Genomic DNA, 22,321 nt, shown 5'->3' on the forward strand with positions numbered 1-22,321 from the left:
AGGAAAAGCTGTATTCCTAGGGTGGTCAGACAATGGAAAGCTTCGAATGATTGGGCTGGCAATTCAATGAGGGAAAAATGCTCCCTGGAGCACAGCCAGATTGCTCCTGCCCCAGGAAAAATGCTGGGTTCCTGGAGAATAACTGGGAAGACCCCACTCCCTGAGACCAGTGGGAAATCAGAGCAAGAGAGACAGCCCAAGCCCGTCCCACAGGAGAGGAGGAGCTGGGCAGGCTTTGGCATCTACCACAGGCTGTGGGAGACAGGGAAGCAGGAATTGCCCTGCAGGGGCTGGGGAAGCGGAGGGAGGGGAGGGCGAATGTCAGAGCTGGGAAGAGAGAGGGACCAGACTTGAGAGGGATTGAGAAACATGACTGCTCTTGTTACGGGCTCTGGGATGTCTCAGGGTCACCATCCTCAGGGCTCTCGTGCCCTGAGTGGCTGCGGTCCAAGAGAGACCACTTCTGGTTCCCCGATTCCGGACTCTGGGCCCTTCTGTCTGTGGATCCCTGTTCTGATTCCAGATTTCCTGGGCCTCTAGATTTGAGAGACTGATACTAGCAGATGGAACTCTCTTTTGTTTGCTTAGCTGCCCCAGGGTCTGAAAGTCACACTCTCACTTTTCTTGTTTTACTTGCTCAGCCATGCCTGCTTCCCAGGGGGAAGGTCGAACTCAACAACTGGCCCCTCTCACTCCCCTGCTCTGTATTTGACACCAAATGACTCCCTCCCTACCCGCTTCCCTGCCCTCACCCCCTGTTCTGCATGTGGGGCAGCAGCTGGCTCCGCAGCAGGGTGGAGAACTTCACATTCACGTCCAGGATCTGAAATCAGAGCAAATGAAGGGTGGGGGAGGGGAGACAGTCAGTCCAGTGCGCGTTTTCACCGTGTTAGCAGATATATCACATTAGATAGTGGGTGTGATGGCCTCTGACATGAGAAGTGGAGAGAATCCTGGCTTTCTTTGACATGCGTGGCGGGGAGGCACCCTGAAGATGCAGGAATATGGGGATCAGGTTGAGGACTCTGCAGACAGAAGACCCCAGAGTCTGCAGGATGTCTCCCCATGTCTCCAAGGGCACCAGTCAGAAAAGAATGTTTCATCTGGGGCGGAGGAGACATCAATCAGTGTGGGGAAGGCAGGCGTTATGGGCTGAATTATATACTCCCCAAATTTATACGTTGAAGTCCTAACCCCCAGTACCTCAGAATGTGACCTTATTTGGAAATAGGGTCATTGCAGATGTAGTTCAGATGGAGTCATCCTGGAGTAGGATGGGCCCTAATCCAATATGAATGCTATCCTTATAAAAAGGGGAAACTTGGAGACACACACACGCAACACACACACACACACACACACACACACACACACACACGGAGAACGGCATGTGAAGATGGAGGCAGAGATTGGGGTGACGCTTCTCTAAGATGGGAACGCCAAAGATTGCCAGCAAACCACCAGAAGCTAGGGGAGAGGCAAGGAACAGAATCCCCCTCATAGCCCTCAGAAGGAATTGCCCCTGCTGATGCCTTGATCTTGGACTTCTGACCTCCAGAACTGTGAGACAATAAATTTCTGTTGTTCAAGCCACCTGGTTTGTGGATTTGTTACTGCAGTAACACAGCTGGATTTCAGGGTTAGAGCCTTGGGCATTAAGCATCCCTGACAAGGAAGGGAGTCATTCCCTTCTCTGTGCCCCACATTTATTGTGATTATTTGGTTCTGTATTGGGCACTCCCTGCAGACTGGTAGCTCCTGGATGGGGGGGACCACAACTGCAATGTAGATACTCTTACCTCCAACTCACAGATGGGGGACTGAGGCTCAGAGTGCAGGCATCTGGCCCTGCTCTCTGCGGGTGAGTCTGTGAGTGGAGGGTGGACACATGGGAGCTGAAGACCAGCTCTGGGCATGGAAGCCGAGGTGGAGAGTCGCACAGAAGGTGAGGATGACGTCCAATCTGCCCCACCCGGCTTCCCCAGACCTCACCTTGTCCCAGACCTGCTCGCTGCTCCCCACGGTACTTTCCGTCAAAGGATTGATCCCTGGCACGCACACCAGGAAGTCAACACCCCTGCAGTGTTCCAGGACCTGTGGGGAGAAGGGGATATTAGAGGACAAGGGTCGGGGAGTGAAAGGAGGTTTCTGCTGCAGTGGGAGGTGATTCCTGTTTGCTCTCCCCAGGGCTGTGCCAGGTCAGACCCAGGAGAGGACCACACCAAACGAGGATGGAGAGCCATCTCTTTCAGGAAGCAGGCACTGAGCTTCAGGACAAGAAGGGGTGGAGTTACACCCCAGGTACCCTTTCATGTCCTCCTCCTAGTCCCAGACACTCCTCATTGGCACTGCTTCCTGAAGTTTCACTGTCAGCTCTCCTTTTCCCCAAGAACACTAGCTCTGACCGTACAATCAGGATTCCCTTCTCTACAATGTTCCGAACCCCTTCATATCCCTTCTCAGGGATCTTCCAGGAGGGCCTGGCCAACCTCTCACACTGCAGCTGGTGGTCATAACCAGACTCTTCTCCTCCACCAGCATGCTGCCTACCCCACACCTCCTCAGATCCTGTCCATATGCACTCCCCCCCACCCCCAACCCCAGCATCTCCTCTTCCTGCCCACATCTGTTGGAGACTGTGGGCCTCCTGGACAGGGGCTGAATGACACATAGTTGACTCGATTCGTGTCATGGTGCCTCTTCCCTAGTACTGGTTATAAGCTGCAGTATCCCCGTGGCCCCGTCTGTACCTCCTTGAATGCCTCTCACCGTGGCTACCAGCCACTCCCGGTCCTTGCCCTTCCCCACATGGCACATCGACGTGCCATCTCCCTGGTTGGGCTAGAACTGGGGTGGTCCGGGCATCACCCCAGAAAGCTCAGCCTAGAGCCTGCTTTTCTAGCCCTCCTAATGGTTTTCTGAACACAGACTTTCCCATAAGAAATCTTTTCTGTTTAAACTAACTGGAGTGGTTTCTGCTGCCTAGAATCAAATCCTGACATATGCACACATAGATTCAAAAATTATTTATTCATTGAGACCCCTAGGATAATAAATACTTACTGCACAGTCTTGCTGTGAAGGTGAGGACCAAACAAGTTAAGGTGTGAAAGGGCTTTGTAAACTGTAAAGTGCCTAAAATATAAGCAGTTTTGTATCTTCTTATAAGGGGTGATGTGTGTTTCATCATTCTATTCCTTCCCTTGAGAGACCTCTGGCCTCCAGCCTCTGGAGGCACCTCACCCCTGCTTGCAATGCCCTGCCTGGGCTGCTTTTCATCCCCCAGCCTCTTCCAGACTTATCTTTGTTTTCAGTGCATTAAAGGAATCCTTTCTGACCCCCCAAAGCTGACTTATTGTCTCTTCCATGTGACCTAGTGGCCCCTGTGCTTATTCCCCTTCTAGCATTTATCTCACTAACTCTAAGTGACTGTGTTGCATTTATCACTTTTAACAGGGTGCCCACCACCTAGTAATTGCTTAATAGATATTTGTTAAAGGAATGAAAAAAATGAATGAATTGAGATTTGGCTGCAGTGAAATAGTGATGTTGTAGGGGCCCCACTAGACCCATGAGTTAAATTCCTTAGTCACACTCTTCCCCTCTGCTGTCCAGTTGTGTCAGTTCAGCTCTGGTCTGGAAACATTTACTTTCAAGTAGCCATTCTTGGTTTTTAAGTGCTCAGGCTTTGAATGGCATCAGGACTTGTGTACACAGTGAACTTGTGTTTCCCTGATGTTTAGGATTCTGACCCTCTGCTCAAATCTCCACAAATCTATAGCTATGAACTGATTTACATAAAACCAATTCCCTTATTTAAGCACTTAAACTTTAGTAAATCTTAGGCAAATGTCAAAGCAGATAATGCTTTCGAAGCAAATATACACCAATTCATAATCTTTTTTCGCAGAAACTTAGCTCCTATGGTTCTTATTCATTCATTATGGTTCCTTACCTCCCCTTCAGCCAAGGATTCAAAATAGAAGGGTTTCCTTGTCCTCCTACTTAACTTTTTGTCAGTGTCGCTCCAGGCAGTTTATTCTTAAATCTCTGGGGCTTCATCTTGTCCAAGGACAGAATCACTTTCTCTCCTTTCCCCAAACCATTTCTCAGTCTTTTTGACAAGGAAGAATCTGCTTGAGGGAAGCAAAAGGCTAAGCATTTCTTTTTTTCTCTCTCTCTCTCTGCTTCTCTGCTCCCATCACATCTTTATTTTGGAAAAAAGATACAGAATCTAGGCGTATACTAGTTTCTTCATTCTTTCAACAAACATTTAATGGGAACCTACTATGTACCGGGCACACAGAATCCAAAGATGACTCTATCATAGTTTTAGTTTTGGTACTCAAAGCTCTCAAATTCCGAACTGGACCTGCAGACAAAAAATGGTTATTATCCATTGTGTTAGGAGAAAAATATGATTAACACAGTTTTATGGGGGCAAAAGGGAAGGAGGGGTACCTCACCTAAACTTGGGGTCGGAGTGGTTAAATAAAATATCCTGGAGAAGACAATACCTGAGTGGACTCAGGAAAAGGAGCTTCTATTATTGTTATTATTATTATTTTTAACTTCTTTATTGGAGTAAAATTGCTTTACAATGGTGTGTTAGTTTAAGCTGTATAACAAAGTGAATCAGCTATAAGTATACATATATCCCCATATCCCCTCCCTCTTTGGGTCTCCCTCCCACCCTCCCTATCCCACCCCTCTAGGTGGTCACAAAGCACCCAGCTGATCTCCCTGTGCTATGCAGCTGCTTCCCACTAGCTATCTATTTTACATTTGGTAGTGTATATATGTCAATTCTACTCTCTCACTTCGTCCCAGCTTACCCTTCCCCCTCCCCATGTCCTCAAGTCCATTCTCTATGTCTGCGTCTTTATTCCTGTCCCACCCCTAGGTTCATCAGAACCTTTTTTTTTTTTTTAAATGAATTTATTTTATTTATTTATTTTTGGCTGCGTTGGGTCTTTGTTGCTGCGCGCGGGCTTTTCTCTAGTTGTGGCGAGCGGGGGCTACTCTTCGTTGCGGTGCGCGGGCTTCTCATTGCCGTGGCTTCTCCTGTTGCGGAGCACGGGCTCTAGGCACGTGGGCTCAGTAGTTGTGGCTCACGGGCTGTAGAGTGCAGGCTCAGTAGTTGTGGCACACTGGCTTAGTTGCTCTGCAGCATGTGGGATCTTCCCAGACCAGGGCTCGAACCCGTGTCCCCTACGTTGGCAGGCAGATTTTCAACCACTGTGCCACCAGGGAAGCCCAGAACCATTTTTTTAAGATTCATGCTTTTTTTAAAAAAAGGTAAATGTTCACTGTAAATTTTTAAAAAAAATATTTGGGAAAATTCATGAGAAAATTCAGGGAAAAGTTGTGAAAGGCTTCAAAGTGGATCCAACTATGAAATGGGTTGGGTGTCTTCAGTGGAAGACCAGGTTTTGCCTAGCACACTCTTCCAGGTGATGGGATCCTGTGGGGTCACTACACCTTTCATTGCCTTTGAGCTATTTACAACTCCATGAGTTATAGATAACTGAGAGTAATGCAAATGATTCCCATCCATAGATGCAACTAAATGGTATCTGGAGCAGAGTCAATTGGTTTCCCTCCCCCACTGTGGAAGAAATCAGCTTTGCATCTATTAAGCAAATTTATGTTAGTCTTCCTTATGGTCTCTCTTTATGTGTGGTTCTTTGAATTAACTTTTGAATCATTTATAATATCTTAGTGGTTCCCTTCATGAATTATTGAGTTACATAAAAATTTTGGTACTTGTTCACATTATATTTGTATGACAGTCATGACTTTACCTTTTAAAAAATTATCCTTCAACAGAAGAAAGGAAAAATTTGATGTCAAGTTAAATATTGGTTTTTTTTTAAAACAATTCCCCTCGTTACCTTTCTACATATCCATTCTCATATAATATCCATGTATTCAATTTTGCAGAAAGGGATCACAGTTCTCATGGCTTTTCTTTGTTCCTTTCTCCATCCCTCCCTCCCTCTTCCTTCCTTTCTTTCCATCCTTCCTTCCTTTCTTCTCTCTCTCTCTCTTCCTTCTGTCCCTCTCTCTCTTTCTTTCTTTTCTTCTTTCTCTTCCTTCCTTCCTCCCTCCCTTCCTTCCTTTCTCCCTCTTTCTCTCTCCTTCTTTCCTTCCTTCTTTCTTTCTTCCTTTCTTTCCTTAGCTGATTCTTCTTTCTTTTTATTTTATTTTATTTTTATTTATTTATTTTTGGCTGCGTTGGGTCTTCGTTGCTGCGTGCAGCTGCGTGCAGGCTTTCTCTAGTTGCGGCAAGCGGGGGCTACTCTTTGTTGCGGTGCGCGGGCTTCTCATTGCGGTGGCTTCTCTTGTTGAGGAGCACGGGCTCTAGGCACGCGGGCTTCAGTAGTTGCAGCATGCGTGCTCAGTAGTTGTGGCTCGTGGGCTCTAGAGCGCAGGCTCAGTAGTTGTGGTACACGGGCTTAGTTGCTCTGTGGCATGTGGGATCTCCCCGGACCAGGGCTCGAACCCTGGTGTCCCCTGCATTGGCAGGCGGATTCTTAACCACTGCGCCACCAGGGAAGCCCTCCTTAGCTGATTCTTAAACGAAGAATGAAATACAGAGTTTGGGAATACAGGAGGGCACACCAAGCAAGGAAGGTAGCATGAATCAAGGCAAGGAGAGAAAAGCACAGTGGGAGAAACTACAACAAGTTTGGTATTCCTGGAACATCCAGTGTGAAGTGGGGATAGGCTGGAGATAAGGCTAGAGAATTAGTCAAGGGACAAATGGTGGCAGTTATTGAATGCTGAGACAGAGAACCTGGGCTTTATCTAGAGGGCAGAGGGAGACACTGAAATTTAATAAGAAAGGTGAAAGGGTCAGACATTGACATGGTTAGATTTTGGCCTTATAGAGACAACTTCTGTGTGTGTGTGTGTGTGTGTGTACACACGTGCACGCATGCATGCACGCGCACGTGCATGGGCTTATGCACAATTAAACTTTCCATCTTTTTTTGCAGAGGTGAGAGGTAGGAGGAAAACCAGGCATTTGGCATCCTCAAAGTCAAGTGAAGATAGCATCTATGGAGAAGAGTTGTCAGCTGTATCAGATGCTGCTGATAGCTGAAGTAAAAGGAGGACTGAGTACTGACCACTGGATTTTGCAATGTGGAATTTACTGGTGACCTTGACAAGAAACGTTTCAAAACATGATTGGAGTGGGTTTAATAGAGAAGGGGAAGATAAAAATAAGAGACTGTAGGTATAGATAACCCTTTCAGGTAGTTTTGTTGTTTAAAAAAAAAAAAAAAGGCAGAGAAGTAGGGCAATTGCCAGATGGAGAAGATGATTAAGAGGAGAGAAAAATCAACACATCCATAAACTGATGTGGATGATCTCAGTGACCCAGGATAGAGGGTAAGATTATCAGTGCAGGAGAGAGAGCAGATCACAGGAGGAATATCTTTGAATAGGCAGGAAAAGATGGGACCTAGAACACAAGGAGTGGGCTTTTAGCTAAGAGCACCTATAATTCATCCGGAGTAAGAAGAGAGAAGATAAATAGGAAGAAGTGTGCTGGGGGCTTGTGGAAGGTCTCTCCCATTGCCTAATTTTCTCACAGAAAAATGAAGGGAGGTCTTCATCTGAGAGTGAAGTGCTGGAGGTTTGAGGAGAAGAGAGAGAATGAAACAGTTGTCAAGAGAGTGAGAGAGTAATGGAACTAGAGCATGATGATGGGCAGCATTAAGGGCTCGCTTAAGATTGGTTAGTGATAGTGGCACTGGATTATGTATTTTATGATGCAACTTGATAAAATAAGCTTTAACTTATTCTAACTTATTTAACTTTCTGATAAATTCATATTGACTCTGAAGAAGACATTTGAAATTTTTATTCATGGCTTTTATTTAATATATCTTGAAATTTTGGTAGTATTGGAAAACAGTCTAAGGAGACAAGTGTCACTAAACAGTTCAACTTCATTCGTCCAAAGGTGATTTTTTTCCTAGCTAATGACACAATCTAGGGATTGAGTGTTGAGAAGAGCTGAAAAGAATTTTTTTTTGGGCTGCGACGGGTCTTAGAGGCGGCGCCCGGGCTCTTCACTGTGGCACAAGGGCTTCTCTCTAGCTGTGGTGTGAGGGTTTTCTCTCTCTAGTTGAGGTGTGCAGGCTCCAGGGCTTGTGGGCTCTGTAGTTGTGGTGTGTGGGCTCCAGAGCGTGTGGGCTCTGTAGCTTGCGGCACACGGGCTCTTCATTGAGGCGCGGGAGCTCAGTAGTTGTGGCACAGGGGCTTAATTGCCCTGCGGCATGTGGGATCTTAGATCCCCAACCAGGGATCAAACCTGCATCCCCTGCTTTGGAAGGTGGATTCTTTACTAATGGACCACCAGGGAAGTCCCTGAAAAGACTGTTTATTTTTAAATACTTGGAAACGCTAGTTTCAGCATTTACTATTTTGTATCAATGCTATTTTTGCTTTTCTCCAGTAGAACTCTCCCCCATATGTGTTCCTTGATAAGAACTGAAGTGTGGAAAGGTCCTTAAATGAAAATTGTCCACGCACACACTGCCCCTGACAATACATCTGAATTCAGAACATCCCAACACAGGCTAAAACACTTAATTTCTAATATACCAGGCTACACTCTTAACAAATAAGTATCAAAAGGAGAAAGATAGGAAGCCCTAAGGCATTTAAATATTAAATGAAGCATCCCAGAAACCAATATTTAGAATAGTCTTTGTTGGCAACTGGGAGGTTTTCTCGTTCTGAACCAAGACATCATAGTAGAATAATATAACTTTCTTCCCTTTTTGAGCTTGGCTAATGGTAAGGGGAGGTAGGAAAGGAAATTTTACATAACCTTGAACATAGGTGCTTTCTCAGGCAGATCATTTTTAGAAAGGACCACATCTAGAAGTTGAAGATCTGGAAGTTGATTTCTTTTTTAAAAAACAAATTTATTGAAGTCTATTTTACTATAAAAATTAAGTATACAATTGAATCATTCTCAGTAACTTTGCCAAGTGGTGCAGCAATCTCACTAAGACAATCTTAGAACATTTTAATCACTCCAATAAGATCCTACAAGCCCTTTACAGGTAATTCCATTCTTACCCCCAGCACCAGGCAACCACTGATTTACTTTCTGCCTCTATATATTTTATAAATTTGCCTTTTCTGAAGCTTTCATATAAATGAGAAAACTGATTTCTTAAAAGACATGTATGCCTACTTGGAAAGTCTTTACATATGTATTGTTCTACAGCATTCTCTTGCCAAAAGGATGGGACACTTGTCTCAGGCATATGGGGTTTTGGGAAGAATAATATCTGTATAAAATATTCTATATATACTTTAAAATTTTATTTATTTATTTATTTATTTATTTATTTATTTATTTATTTGGCTGGGCTGGGTCTTAGTTGTGGCACATGGGATCTTTAGTTGTGGCATGTGGACTCTTAGTTACAGCATGTGGGATCTAGTTCCCTGACCAGGGATGGAACCTGGGCCCCCTGCATTGGGAGCGTGAATTCTTAACCACTGGACCACCAGGGAAGTCCCTACATATACTTTTCTTACCTTGGGGGTGAGTCCCAGGTGCTTTGCTCAATGCCTGGAGAGAATCCGAGTGACAGTAGTAGCTCTCAGTGTTGTGCAGGTCCTCGGGTGTCTGGGCTGCTGCCACTCCTCTCCATGCTTTAGGTCAGGCCATCCCTTTCTCCTCCTCCCAGGACACACCCACGAGATCTCCATGCCCTCTTTCCAGCCTTCACTTTTTTGAGTCATCAGAGCCCCAAACTAGGATGGAGGTTCCTATTGAAAGACACCACATCATGTTCTGTCCATCATGTAGGGCCTCTAGAACACCTTCCCTTAACATCACAGCGAACAGTGACCTCTGTGACTTTCTATAGCACTGTACTCATCCGCTTCCAGGACCCGTGTTTCTTTTCTTGTATTTTATGTTAACCACTATTCATTCAGTTGTCCAAGTCAGAAACTTCAGAGTCAGCCATGATTCTTCCTCTCACTTCTTCCACATCCAACTGTCACCAAATCCTGCCAAAACTATATCTGCTCTACTTAAGTCAATCTTCTCCCCATCCCACTGTTGCTATATTTTATTGCGGTGGTCATGTATCTGGCCTGGAGTGTAGCTGTAACTCTTTTCTGCTGTTACTTCCAAACTAACCTGGGGTGATCTTTCCAAGGTGAAAATCTGATCAAGTCCATCTCGTTGCTAAAATTCAACAATGGCTGTCCATTGACTTTTATGATAAAGTTTAAATTCTTGGCTTCTTGTACTAGGATTTTGTTGATTTGTCCCTGACCTCTCTCCCTAGCTTCATTTCCCTTTGCTTTCACAAGCTCCTTTTACTAGAAACATAACAATTTCCCTGTATTTCTATGCTTGTGCCCTCATCACCTGGATTGTTCCTACTGTTTCCTCAAGACTCAGCACAGGCATCGTCTCCTCTGGAGGCAGTCACGTCTGCAGAGAAGCTTTCTTGGATACACCTATTTGGTCTTTCCAACCAAACTCCATGTCTCAGCCCTGTGCCTCCTCCCACCCCCAACGAGGCTGATCGTACCTTAAGGGCAGAGTCAATGTTTTATACTTCTCTAGAGTCAGGTTTGCATTTATTGTTTGGAGTTCTCTTTTTAAAAATGACGTCTCTCTTGTCTGTCGATGCCTTGAACCTCTTATGACACCATGAGGCTTGTGTGTTGTGACCCAGAGAGTCAAAGCCTGAGATTCAGCTGGAGAAAGTGGGCGTGTGGCCAAGCTGATATTGTTTTCTGTTACAATCAGCCTCTTTCTTCCTAAGGAGTGTCCAACGGCACTTTTTTTTTTTTTGAGTGTTTACTGTGTATCAAACTCAGGTTCATTAGGTGTTTTCATCTTTATAAAAACCCACTGAGGTATTGATAGGTGATACTATCCCCGTTTACACACAGGGAAACTGGGTCATAGATAAGTTAAATAACTTGCCCAACCACATGTAATCACTGTTCATCAGCTGTGGGATTTGTCTCCAAGCCCCATGCCCTTAACTTCTAAGATATCTATTTATAAATATCTATGTGTGTGTGTGTTTTATGGGTCCAATAATGAAATGGATCAAATGTTGTGAGCTTAAACTCAAACAGTTTTGCATCCTGACCCAACACATCTTTGGACGTAAGAGGGTGTCTAAATGTGGGCTGAAGATGAGAACCAAGGTAACTATGGGGCCTCTTTCCCTGTCCTGCCTTCATGTGGGCTCAGCCTGAGCTTCCCCTTAAGGGTTTGCTTGCCTACCCTTTTCCTAATTCCTTGATATAGGAATTATACCTGGAATAATTCTGTTCTTTTTCAAATACTGCATGTCTAAGTCTTGTAGCAAGATACAGGATTTCACAGCCAGTTTTAGAGTCAGGCTTAAATATACAGAGACAATCCTATATTAGACAGTTTCTTGCCAAAGTATGCCTAGTATAGTTTGGCTTTCCTGCTATGAGTCCACATATGCTTTTATGTTGTTTTGTTTGTTTGTTTGTTGTTGTTTTGGGCCACGCAGAATGCGGGATCTCAGTTCCCTGACCAGGGATCAAACCCGTGTCCCTCTGCAGTGGAAGTGCGGAGCCCTAACCACTGGACCGCCAGGGAATTCCCCACGGATGCTGTTGAGAGGAAGGTGATTTGCATCCTTGGCACCTTGACAGGTAACTGGCATTATAACCTACTCTTGCAAGTATTTGTTTTCTTTTTGATTATTTTATTCAGAACAAATAATAATATGACTCAGGTCATGAAGGTATAACTGTGTTCCTGCCCCAAGAAAGGACCAGTTTGTCCCATCTTCAGACAGAGGACTCCTAGGAATATCATATAAAATCATATATAAATATATAATTATATCTATACATATACATGTACCTATATACATAATATATACATATATACACACACATGCATGCACTGTAATTTTTTATTTAGCAGCTCTCATCCCATTTGCTTCATTTAACGTTTTTATTTTTCTTATAATTGCTTTCTTTTCCATGGTTCTTGATGAGGCAATTTTGTTCCTTCTATTTGCTCTCTGCCTCCAAATTTACCTTTAGCTTCACCTCTATGTCTCTGAACATATAATCAGCCAGGAACTCATGTAACTATATAACTTGGTATGTTTATATAAATGTGTTTACATGCTATACACCACTTTGTAACTTTGCTTTTGTCATGTTATAAGGTGTCTTGGAAATCTTTTTGCATCAGCATTTAGTATATTTACCTCATTTAATAGCAATTCTGCCCTTTTTGGCTGAAGGAGCTCGTGAGAATATACAGAGACTAGCAGCCATGTTTCAATCCTGCAGTAAAGCTGACGTCCAAGTGGGTATTGGTGTTCAAGTTGGACAAAAATCATATTGTAATGGGACCTGGGCTTGGCTGTCAGTGAAGCTGTTCTTCAGAACTCTTAGCGATTAGAAAGTGAGCAAACAAGAGGGCACAGAAACCTGTCACACTGACACAGTGGCAGTAGGGTCTTAGGGAGGCCATTCTCAATCTTTCTACCTTCAAGGAATGCTTGAAATAATTTTCAAGGAAAGGTCTCAAGGAATTCTGGCATAAACACTGTTATATTTGAAGCAATGGTTCATTACTATGATAGTAAATTACAGATATAATAATCCAATATTAATACTCAGTGTTCTTTTGAGTAGAGAATCATACTTTCTGTGGATCTGTTTACTATGGCCTATTTATTAGCCTACTCTTTTTGTGTGGTTTCCCCTCCCCACAAAGGATATTCACTCTATTGCACGTAAGTAGTGCACGCGAGGAGACTTCAGTTTTCCCTTGATTAAAAAAAAATCCTACTTGATTTAAAAAAAAAACTTAACTAAATAGGTCTAAAAGTTTTATCACACAATCATACTGTAAGAAATACTAATGAGGTATGGTACATGGTATTTAATATATGCAAGAGTAATTGTTTCTCCTATTTAAAGCTAAAAAGTTTTGTTTTGTTTTGTTTTTTTGGCCAATATATCTTGAATAGAATCAGGTAGCTAAAAATTAAGTAACCTTACTTAAAATTAATCTCTTTCTTTCCTTTTCATAAATTTTAAAAACTTTTAAGGCAAACATAATACATTTCTGTTAAATAACTGGCTTAACCAAAGTGGGGATTCAGTTTTTGAAAGGTCAGCTTGATAGATTTAACTTAAGCAAGGGTTGTAAATTTATTCTAATTAATGTTATTTATAATACAAAAACATTTGACAGTTTTGAAGAGTAAAGCAATTAATCACAAGCCAAAGCAATATGAATAAAAATAGCCTAAGACACTATTTTATTAAGACTGAAAAAGAAATTTCTCACTAAGTGACATGATCAGGCTAAAATAAAAGTCTAGCAATTACAAAGTTATTATGCACATATATAAGTTTCTTGATCTCTTCTGTAGGCCTATATATGCATATAAAATGTTATTTTTGAAGCTAAAAAGAAATAATAAAATCTGTGTTTTTCATTTAAAACCTGTGCTGGAAAATTTATGCTGGGACAGCAGACACCATGTCTACAACCTCTGGTCACCAAGGAGTTCGTCCAGGTTGGAAGAGGACAAAACGAAGAAACTACTGAAACCAGAGGGCAATAGTGTGAAGGAGTTATCTCATTTTGTGAATCAATGTCATCAGCTTCCTCAAAAACCTTTACTAAAATGATTGTGAGAGTGACTAATTTAGGGGCAGTTTCCTTGCTTTTGAATATTGCAGCATGGAAGAACACATTGGGGTTGACGTAGGACCCACAGCTCACTACTAAACAAATACAGATATCTATGCATGATCCAGACACACAGGAGGTTATTCCTAAGCCTGGTGGACTGGATAAAAGCTGCTCTAACACTTGTTTACTCTGAAGAAGGGGGATTATTCCCTTCCTATAAATGCCTAGTGGAACTCCCCCTATGAAGGGGCTGATATACTTTGTATGCAAACCACGGTGGATTAGTTTTATGGTGACCATGATATTTATCTCAGTTGACAAGATACTGTACCAATTCGGACCACTGAGTCACATTTCTTCAGATCAAGGAACGCACTCATCCTCAGAGTAATTTTTTAAAAATTATTAATTAATTAATTAATTTTTGGCTGCGTTAGGTCTTCGTTGCTGCGTGCGGGCTTTCTCTAGCTGCGGTGAGTGGGGGCTACTCTTCCTTGCAGTGCGCGGCCTTCTCATTGCGTTGGCTTCTCTTGTTGCGGAGCACGGGCTCTAGGTGTGCAGGCTCAGTAGTTGCGGCGCACGGGCTTAGTTGCTCCGCGGCATGTGGGATCTTCTCGGACCAGGGCTCCAACCCGTGTCCCCTGCATTGGCAGGCGGATTCTTAACCACTGCACCACCAGGGAAGTCCCAGGGTAGTGGTTTGATAGAGAATTGGAACAGACAATTGAACATTGGTTGCCTAGAGTGAGAGGGAGATAAAGGCTTGGAAGGCTGGTTTGTCGCCATCGTGAGTGTGTGCTCCGACTAAACATGGGGCGGGTTAGGAGGGTCCCCACTAGACAGATTCCTCCACTGTTCTGGAGGATCTGCGGAGGCATGATGGTATGACTGTACAATGTTTCCCACGGGGGGGAGGATGCTGGTGTGATCATACGATTTTCCCCCATATCACCTCAACTTTTTTCTCTTTTCTACACATCAGCTTTCTTTTTTTCTACCCCATGCAGTGATCCCAGTAAGCTAACTTTCATACTTGCCTACTCTCTTCCTCACTCTCAAGTCCAAGCAGCAGCAGAAACACTTCATGATCTCCTTTTACAGCATGATTTTTCCAAAGATTCTATTTCCTTTTAAATCTTGTTAATTGAAGCCAAAGTATCTTTCCCAAGCACTTTCATTGGCTTGTTCAACTGGCTCATGTGATAAAAAGGATCTGCTAAGTAGGCGTGTTTTTGGAGCCATTCTTATCTTTAAAGCACTCAGCAGAATCTGGCCCACGACTTTCTGGAACATACTCCAGAAATTCACCTTTGAGCTCAAATACCCTGTTAGAAGTCTTCCTCTGCTGACCCCGGAAGTTTCACTATGTAGCAGAGATTTTTACGCTTTCTTTGTCCAGGTTTCCCCACAGCTTTAAAAACAAACTTGAGTGACCTGGTCTTTGTTAATAAAGTTAACCATTTTTGTACCACCATCCAGAACTGTTTTTCATTTAATCTCCTAGACTTTTTGACACCATCACCTCCCTGTGAAGAAAGCAGTGTGTTGTGATGACGTCAGGACTGTCTTATTTTACACAAGGGGCAAAGCCTTTCACAGAACCAACCGTTTATAGGGCACCATCAGTACAAATGCCAATATCCTCCAAGATAACCTTTCGTTTCTAGACACTAAACAAAACATGAAATATATCTTGGCCTTTGCTTGTTTCAGGTAACACTTTGCAGTAGAAATTTTTTCTTGAATTTTACCATTATTTACACGTTAATAAATGTTGCAGCATGACATTCATTAGTAAAATCTGTCGACTTACCAACCTGGATATAGAAGAGGTTGTTTTCAGTTTATTACATAAAAACCTTTTTAACATCATGTGACAAGTCATAAATACATCAACACATCCTGCTACGGAAATTTTTCAGTGTCTTGTATTGCATCTGTCCAAGTATTTTACTCACTATACTTTTACATCCTGGAATTAGGAGATTTTCATCACCTCTGTAATTTTTCCTTCTTAGGCAGCAAGTTTGCAACTCCATCACTTGCTTCCTGAGCTTCTTCACTGACCTTTTTTGTAAACAAAAGTTTTTCTCTGTTTGCTTTGAGATTCCAATAGCCATTAGAAATATTCAGCACTTTTCTGGGTCAAATGGCTGTGATTTATCGTTAAGTGGCTTTTCCATTTTGCTGGAGCCATTGCTGCATTTGTAAGTTGTTTGCCTCAAATGAAGTACAGTGCACTAGGACAACTTGGATTACCAGCATGTGTAAAAATCCATTGAGGGGGGACTTCCCTGGTGATCCAGCAGTTAAGACTCTGCACTCCCAATGCAGGGGGCCCAGGTTTGATTCCTGATCGGGGAACTAAAATCCCCCATACAGCAACTAAGCCCGCACACTTCAACCACTGAGCCCGTGTCCTCTAGAGCCTGTGTGCCACAACCAGAGAAGCCCGAGTGCCGCAACGAAGACCCGGCGCAGCCAAAAAAAAAATCAATTGAAGGGTAGTTTTCATTGTAAAGAGGATTTTTTTATAGACCACTTTTTACGATGGTGCAGTGGAATGACTCAGAAGATTATAATTCTTCATCAGTAATCTTATCAGAATTGTCCATGGGACGCGGCCTAGAATTCTCCTCTTCCGTCTCACACCTTATCTTCAAAAATTGCCCCATTGGACCTGTTTGTGAAATACAAATGCTAGTAAAATATAAAACAGAAGGGCCTAATAACTTAATGAGAGAATTGCAAGAAACAGAAAAATTCGCAGTACAATTCACTTCTAGCCTACGTAATACAAGTTTGTAACATTTACAATAGCAAAGCTCTTGGGGGGCATCTGTGTGGTATGAAAATTTCCTTCTGATTTTTTGTCAACCCTGTAGAGCTCCTTCACTCCTGCCAGGTGGTCAGTGGTGTGTCAGGGAAGGTTGGAGTGGTAAATCCAGAGGGACATGGTGACATCATCAGCTACCCCCTCCCTTCCGTGCAATATACAGTGCTTACCAAGTATCAGTGTCCTTCCCTATCTCGAATCAAAAACTGAGGATGGGCTCAACCAAATGACCACAGTTCTACCCTCACTGCCACAGGGGGCTTCGGAAGTATTCTAATTAAATTGCTAACGGAGCTGCTCTGTCGTTGGCCATCACTGGCAAATTTCAGCATCACCCAATTTGCAAAGTTCAAAACTTGTTTATTATTTTTCAATCTTTTTAAAAACATTTATTTTATTTATTTATTTTTGGCTGTGTTGGGTCTTCGTTGCTGCGTGCGGGCTTTCTCTAGTTGCGGCGAGCGGGGGCTACTCTTCGTTGTGGTACACGGGCTTCTCATTGCGGTGGCTTCTCTTGTTGCGGAGCACGGGCTCTAGGCGCACTGGCTCAGTAGTTGTGGCTTGCGGGCTCTAGAGCGCAGGCTCAGTAGCTGTGGCACACCGTCTTAGTTGCTCCATGACATGTGGGATCTTCCCGGACCAGGACTCGAACCCGTGTCCCCTGCATTGGCAGGCGGATTCTAAACCACTGCGCCACCAGGGAAGTCCTATTTTTCAATCTTAATCTCTCTTGGAAACTTGATTGAGAAACTCAGACTGAGAGGTTTATATTATAAGTATGCCCAATTTTGCCAGCTTAATAAACAATGACACCCTATTTTGAAATGTCTCCAAAGACCCAGCTAATTATGAATTTCAGTTACCTGGGGAGGTCCCTTCCCTACTGTGTCCGGGAAGAACTAGGCATGTTTCTCAGGTCTCATGACCAGTCTGGGCTGCTTACCGGTGTAGCTAAGAGCTCCCATTAAGTGCAAGGATCCAGCAGGCTCTGCTGGGATGTTGCTTCCCTGGAATGGGCCCCAGTTGGGCTGCTATTTCTGCTGCCACTAACACCCCTGCTACCTCTTTGTTTAAATTCTTTGTTCTGCCTTTAAGTTGCAACTGTCTCCGCTACTCCCCTCCTCCCTCTTCACCTCAGACACTTTAATCAATCCTCTCAGAAACTTCCAAGTGACAAAATAAAATTTAAAATATCTGTTCCCCAGAAGGCATAAAGGAACAGACTGATAAATTTGTATAAAAAATTTAAACTTCTGTTTGGCAGAAGACAAGACAGACTGTGAAAATGTAATTGCAGAACATATGATAAAATGGCTAATTGCCTTATTTTGCAAAATAACGCTCATGCAAATGAATGAGAGAAAGTAAAGCAACTCAAAAGAAAATACGCAAGTTATAAGAATGGACAGTTCACAGGAAAAGTATAAATAGTCTATAAAATTATGGAAACATTCTCATCTCCCTCATATTTTAAAAACATGGAGATCAAAACATCAACAAGATACAATCTTTCAACTTTTAGATTGGTAAAAAAGAAAAGCTTCATAATATCCAGAGCTGGCAAAAGTATGGGGAAATAGGTACTTTCAGATGTTTCTGATGGGATTTTATTTTATTTTTTTTTAAGATTTTTTTGATGTGGACCATTTTTAAAGTCTTTATTGAATTTGTTACAATATTGCTTCTGTTTTATGTTTTGGTCTTTTGGCCACAAGGTGTGTGGGATGGTAGCTCCCCAACCGGGGACCGAACTGGCATCCCCTGCATTGGAAGGCAACATCTTAACCACTGGACCGCCAGGGAAGTCCCTGATGGGATTGTATTTTGTTGCAACCTTTGGGAAAGTAATTTAGCCTATCTATCAAATATTTAAGTGTGTGTATATTTTGACTGTATTGATTGAGAAATTTCAGTACTTGGGGTTTACATCGTGAATATGCTTGCTAAAATTTCCCCTAAATTTATGTGCAAGAATGTTTGCAAGACATCGTTTAATAACAATTTAAAAAGCAAATTTGTTTAATAGCAAACAACTTAAAAAGCAAACTAATATCTATTGGTAGGACATTTAAGTTGGAGTATATCAATATAATACAGCTGTTAATAAAGGAGATAGATCTGTAAGAGCTTAAAGGGAAAGGTGCCCAAAGTATATTCTGAAGCAATGAGAACAAGGTAGAGAACAATGTGATAGAAATAAAAATTACCTGTCCGTACAAACATGTCCTAGTAAATGCATTCAGCATTTTTCTTAAAAAATGTGCAACACACACACATACACATTAGCAGCAGATTCCATGGAGAGAAAAACTATGGAGGAAGAAAGATTTTATTTTTCATTGCAAACCTTCCTGTTCTCTTTGAGGTTTTCCTTTTTTTTTTTTGAGGGAACTTTGGACTTAGAGGATTGAATTCAATCCAGTCTTTGGTTCATGGAACTCATTGGTTGGGGTAGGACCCATAACCCCAATCCCCACTTTCATTTGCCTCTTTCCCCTTACAGAAAACCATCCAGTTCAATGTATATGTGTTCAGTTGTATGTGTTCTTTTAAGATGTGTATTGTCTGTTGGGTATGGTGTATTAATTTGTATAAGTGATATACACTCTAGATCTCATTATTTTCTTCCTGTTTTCTCTCGGCATGATGCATGTTGCTCTGGTATGTGTTAATTGTTGCTTCTGACTGCTACACGGTCCTCCTTATTTTCCAGTTTACTTCTTGGATAGACTCTGGATAACCTCCAGATCCTTACCACCACAAACAGTGGAATAAACCTTCTTGGAGATGTCCTCATGTGAATTTGAGTGGGAATTTTTTGGAGAAATATATCCAGAAGTGGGGCTTGCTGGTCACGGAATGCAATGATGTATAACTGAGAACTGTCTGATTGCTCTCCAGGGTGGCTGCACCAGTCCACACGCCCACCAACAGCATAAGAGGTCCCGCTATCCCCACATCCCTGCCAACACTTGGTATTCTCAGCTTTATTATTTTTGCCAGCTTAATAAAGTAATATCTTATTATTTTGAAACTTTGTGTTACTCTGATAGCTAATGAGTTTGAGCTTCTCTTCACATGCTTGCCAGCCTTTTTGATTTCCCCTTCTACAAATTGTCTTTTCATTTCCTTTGCCCATTTATCTTTTGGGGTTCCTGGTTTTTAATCTTTTAAGAGTTCCTTGTATATGTTAGATATTAGTTTTTTTTAAAAAAATAAGTTTTAGGCATCACAAATAACACTCAATTTGTCATCCGTTTGTTAACTTTGATCATGTTGTGCTTCATTGAACAAATTTTCCTAATTTTATGCAATTAACTTAATTAGTTTGGCCTTATGATTTCTTCCTGTGCTGTTCTTTAGAAGTCCTTCCCTGCCTCCTATTTCAGAAAGACATTAATCCACAATATTTACCATTAATTTGTAGTCTTTTGCCTTGAGGTCTTTAATCTTTCTGGAGCCTCTTTGTATACTTTAGAAGGTAGGGATTCAGTTTTATTTTTCTCCCTCTAGCGGACCAGTTTTCCCAGCACCCTCTTCTAAACAGTGTGTCCTTTGTCATTAAATTGTGATGCAACATTTACTGTATATCAAATTCTCTTCTATGGGTGTGAAGTTTTTCTCAGTTCTTTACTCTGTTCCACTGTCCATTCTTTTGTTCTTATGCCAATATCATACGGTATTTAATTTTTTTTTTTTTTTTACCATGAGATATAACACAAAGAAAAATAAAGCATAAATCTACCACTTAATGATTTTAAAATGATTATCCAGGTAATTACCACTCAGGTTAGGAAATGGAACACTGCCAATAACCCAGAAACCCCTGTGTGTTTCTTGTCAATTGTAATGCCTTTCCATTCGTCTTAAAGTAACTACCAATCCCAAAGTAACTACCATGCTGACATTTATGATAATTAATCCCCTACTTAAAAAATACTTTATTCAGCATGTATCTATAAACCCTACACTTAAGTTTTGCCTGTTTATGAATTTATATTAATAGGATAGTACAGTATGCATTCTTTCATGTCTGGCTTATTTCACTCAGCACTGTCTGTGAGAATCATGCATGTTTTTAGCAGTAGTTTATTGTTTTTAGTTTCTATGTAGTTTTCTGTTGTAGATTAAAGAAATGTCTACAATTTTTCACTCCCCCCTGTACCCATGCCTTTTGCAGTGTGATTTTATAAATAAAAAAATAAATTTATTTATTTATTTTGTCTGCATTGGGTCTTCGTTGCTGCGCGCAGGCTTTCTCTAGTTGTGGCGAGCGGAGGTTACTCTTCGTTGCGGTGCGCGGGCTTCTCATTGCGGTGGCTTCTCTTGTTGAGGAGCACGGGCTCTAGGCATGTGGGCTTAAGTAGTTGTGGCACGTGGGCTCAAGTAGTTGTGGCACGTGGGCTCAGTAGTTGTGGCTCGCAGGCTCTAGAGCGCAGGCTCAGTAGTTGTGGCACACGGGCTTAGTTGCTCCGCGGCATGTGGGATCTTCCCGGACCAGGGCTTGGGAAGATCCCACATCTGCCTGCCAATGCAGGCAACCTGTGTCGCCTGCATTGGCAGGCAGATTCTTAACCATTGCGCCACCAGGGAAGTCCTGCAATGTGATTTTAAAGCTCCTTTCATGGAAACATGGAGTCTATTTTCCTTTCCCTTGACTCTAGGCTGGCATTGTGACTTGTTCTGGCCAATAGAATGAGGTGAAAGTGTTACTAAGTCCAAGCTCCTACGGCTCGCTGCACCACAGTCCGATCAATCGAGAGACGAGGTGTTGGGGCAAGGAATAGTGACTTTATTCAGAAATCCAGCAGACTGAGAAGATGGTGGACTAGTGTCCCAAAGGACCATCTTGTCCGCGTTTGGATACTAGTTTCTTTTATAGAAGAAAGAGGGGGAAGTGAGGAGGTAAAGTAAAAAAGGTGGTAGGTTGTTGAGAACATTTCCTGGTTCCAGCCAGACTGTGGAGGGGATGTGTTAATTTCTTCTTTCCTGCAGCCATTCACAGGTGAGCCTGGTTGGATGTTTCCTGTGAGCTTAAACAAAGGTATTTTAGCTTAACACTCAGGCATGGGAGGCAGGGTTCTCGGAGATGGGCCATTATGTATACTTTAAGCTCTCAGCACCACCCCTTTAGTGATTACCTTGTAAAAAAAGCTATAGAATACAAAGACTAAAGTAAAAGAAACAGATCCAATATGAAGTCAGATTTGTTCTTCCCTATTACAAAAACGACCATGTGCCAGTTCTGAGCTTTGGCCTCCAGAGCTGTTGTGTGTTTCTAATCTATGTATTGGGACCTCTGCCTCTGCCACGTGAACAAGCCTGGGCTAGTCAGCTGGAGCATAGTATACGGGGACCAGAGCTGAGACAGCCTGGTTATCTGAGCTGAGGCCACGGAGACGTGACCGAGAATCTATTGACTTACTATGGTCCCTGGAGAGCTTAGAAGACACTTCTTATACAAATGCAGTGAGGAATATGCTAGTGATGGTTGGGTGCTTCTACCAAGGACCCTGAAAGGATTCCACTAAACCTATGTCACCCTTCCCACTCCTTTACTCCTGCTTCCTAGGACTACATATCAAATAAACTATCTGTACCGAGGTCTTTATCTCAGGGTCTGCTTTCAAGGGAACCAAATTCAGATAACTTGTGACCCTAGCAAATAGAGCTTCAGGATGGGATTCTAGAATACTCACTGATATCCAGGACCTCCTTGATGGTGGTGAGTGACATGGTGAGTGAAGTGGATGCCCAAAGTTGACCTTGAGGCA

At 42.6% G+C, this 22,321-nt stretch overlaps 1 protein-coding gene across 1 annotated transcript in view; it reads right to left on the bottom strand.

The window, feature by feature from the left end:
- Window positions 1–748: 748 nt before the first annotated feature.
- LOC137760039 (dehydrogenase/reductase SDR family member 2, mitochondrial-like) overlaps window positions 749–22,321 on the bottom strand; it is a 31,537-nt gene continuing 9,964 nt past the window's right edge. The window contains exons 4-6 of the mRNA XM_068536961.1: window positions 1,993–2,094; window positions 1,811–1,867; window positions 749–823 (exon numbers count right to left, since the gene is read on the bottom strand). Of these exons, the coding sequence (XP_068393062.1) occupies window positions 749–823; window positions 1,811–1,867; window positions 1,993–2,094 (234 nt within the window). The remainder of the gene's footprint in view (window positions 824–1,810; window positions 1,868–1,992; window positions 2,095–22,321) is intronic.

The sequence above is a fragment of the Eschrichtius robustus genome, chromosome 1 (genome assembly GCF_028021215.1).
Source record: "Eschrichtius robustus isolate mEscRob2 chromosome 1, mEscRob2.pri, whole genome shotgun sequence".
NCBI lineage: Eukaryota > Metazoa > Chordata > Mammalia > Artiodactyla > Eschrichtiidae > Eschrichtius > Eschrichtius robustus.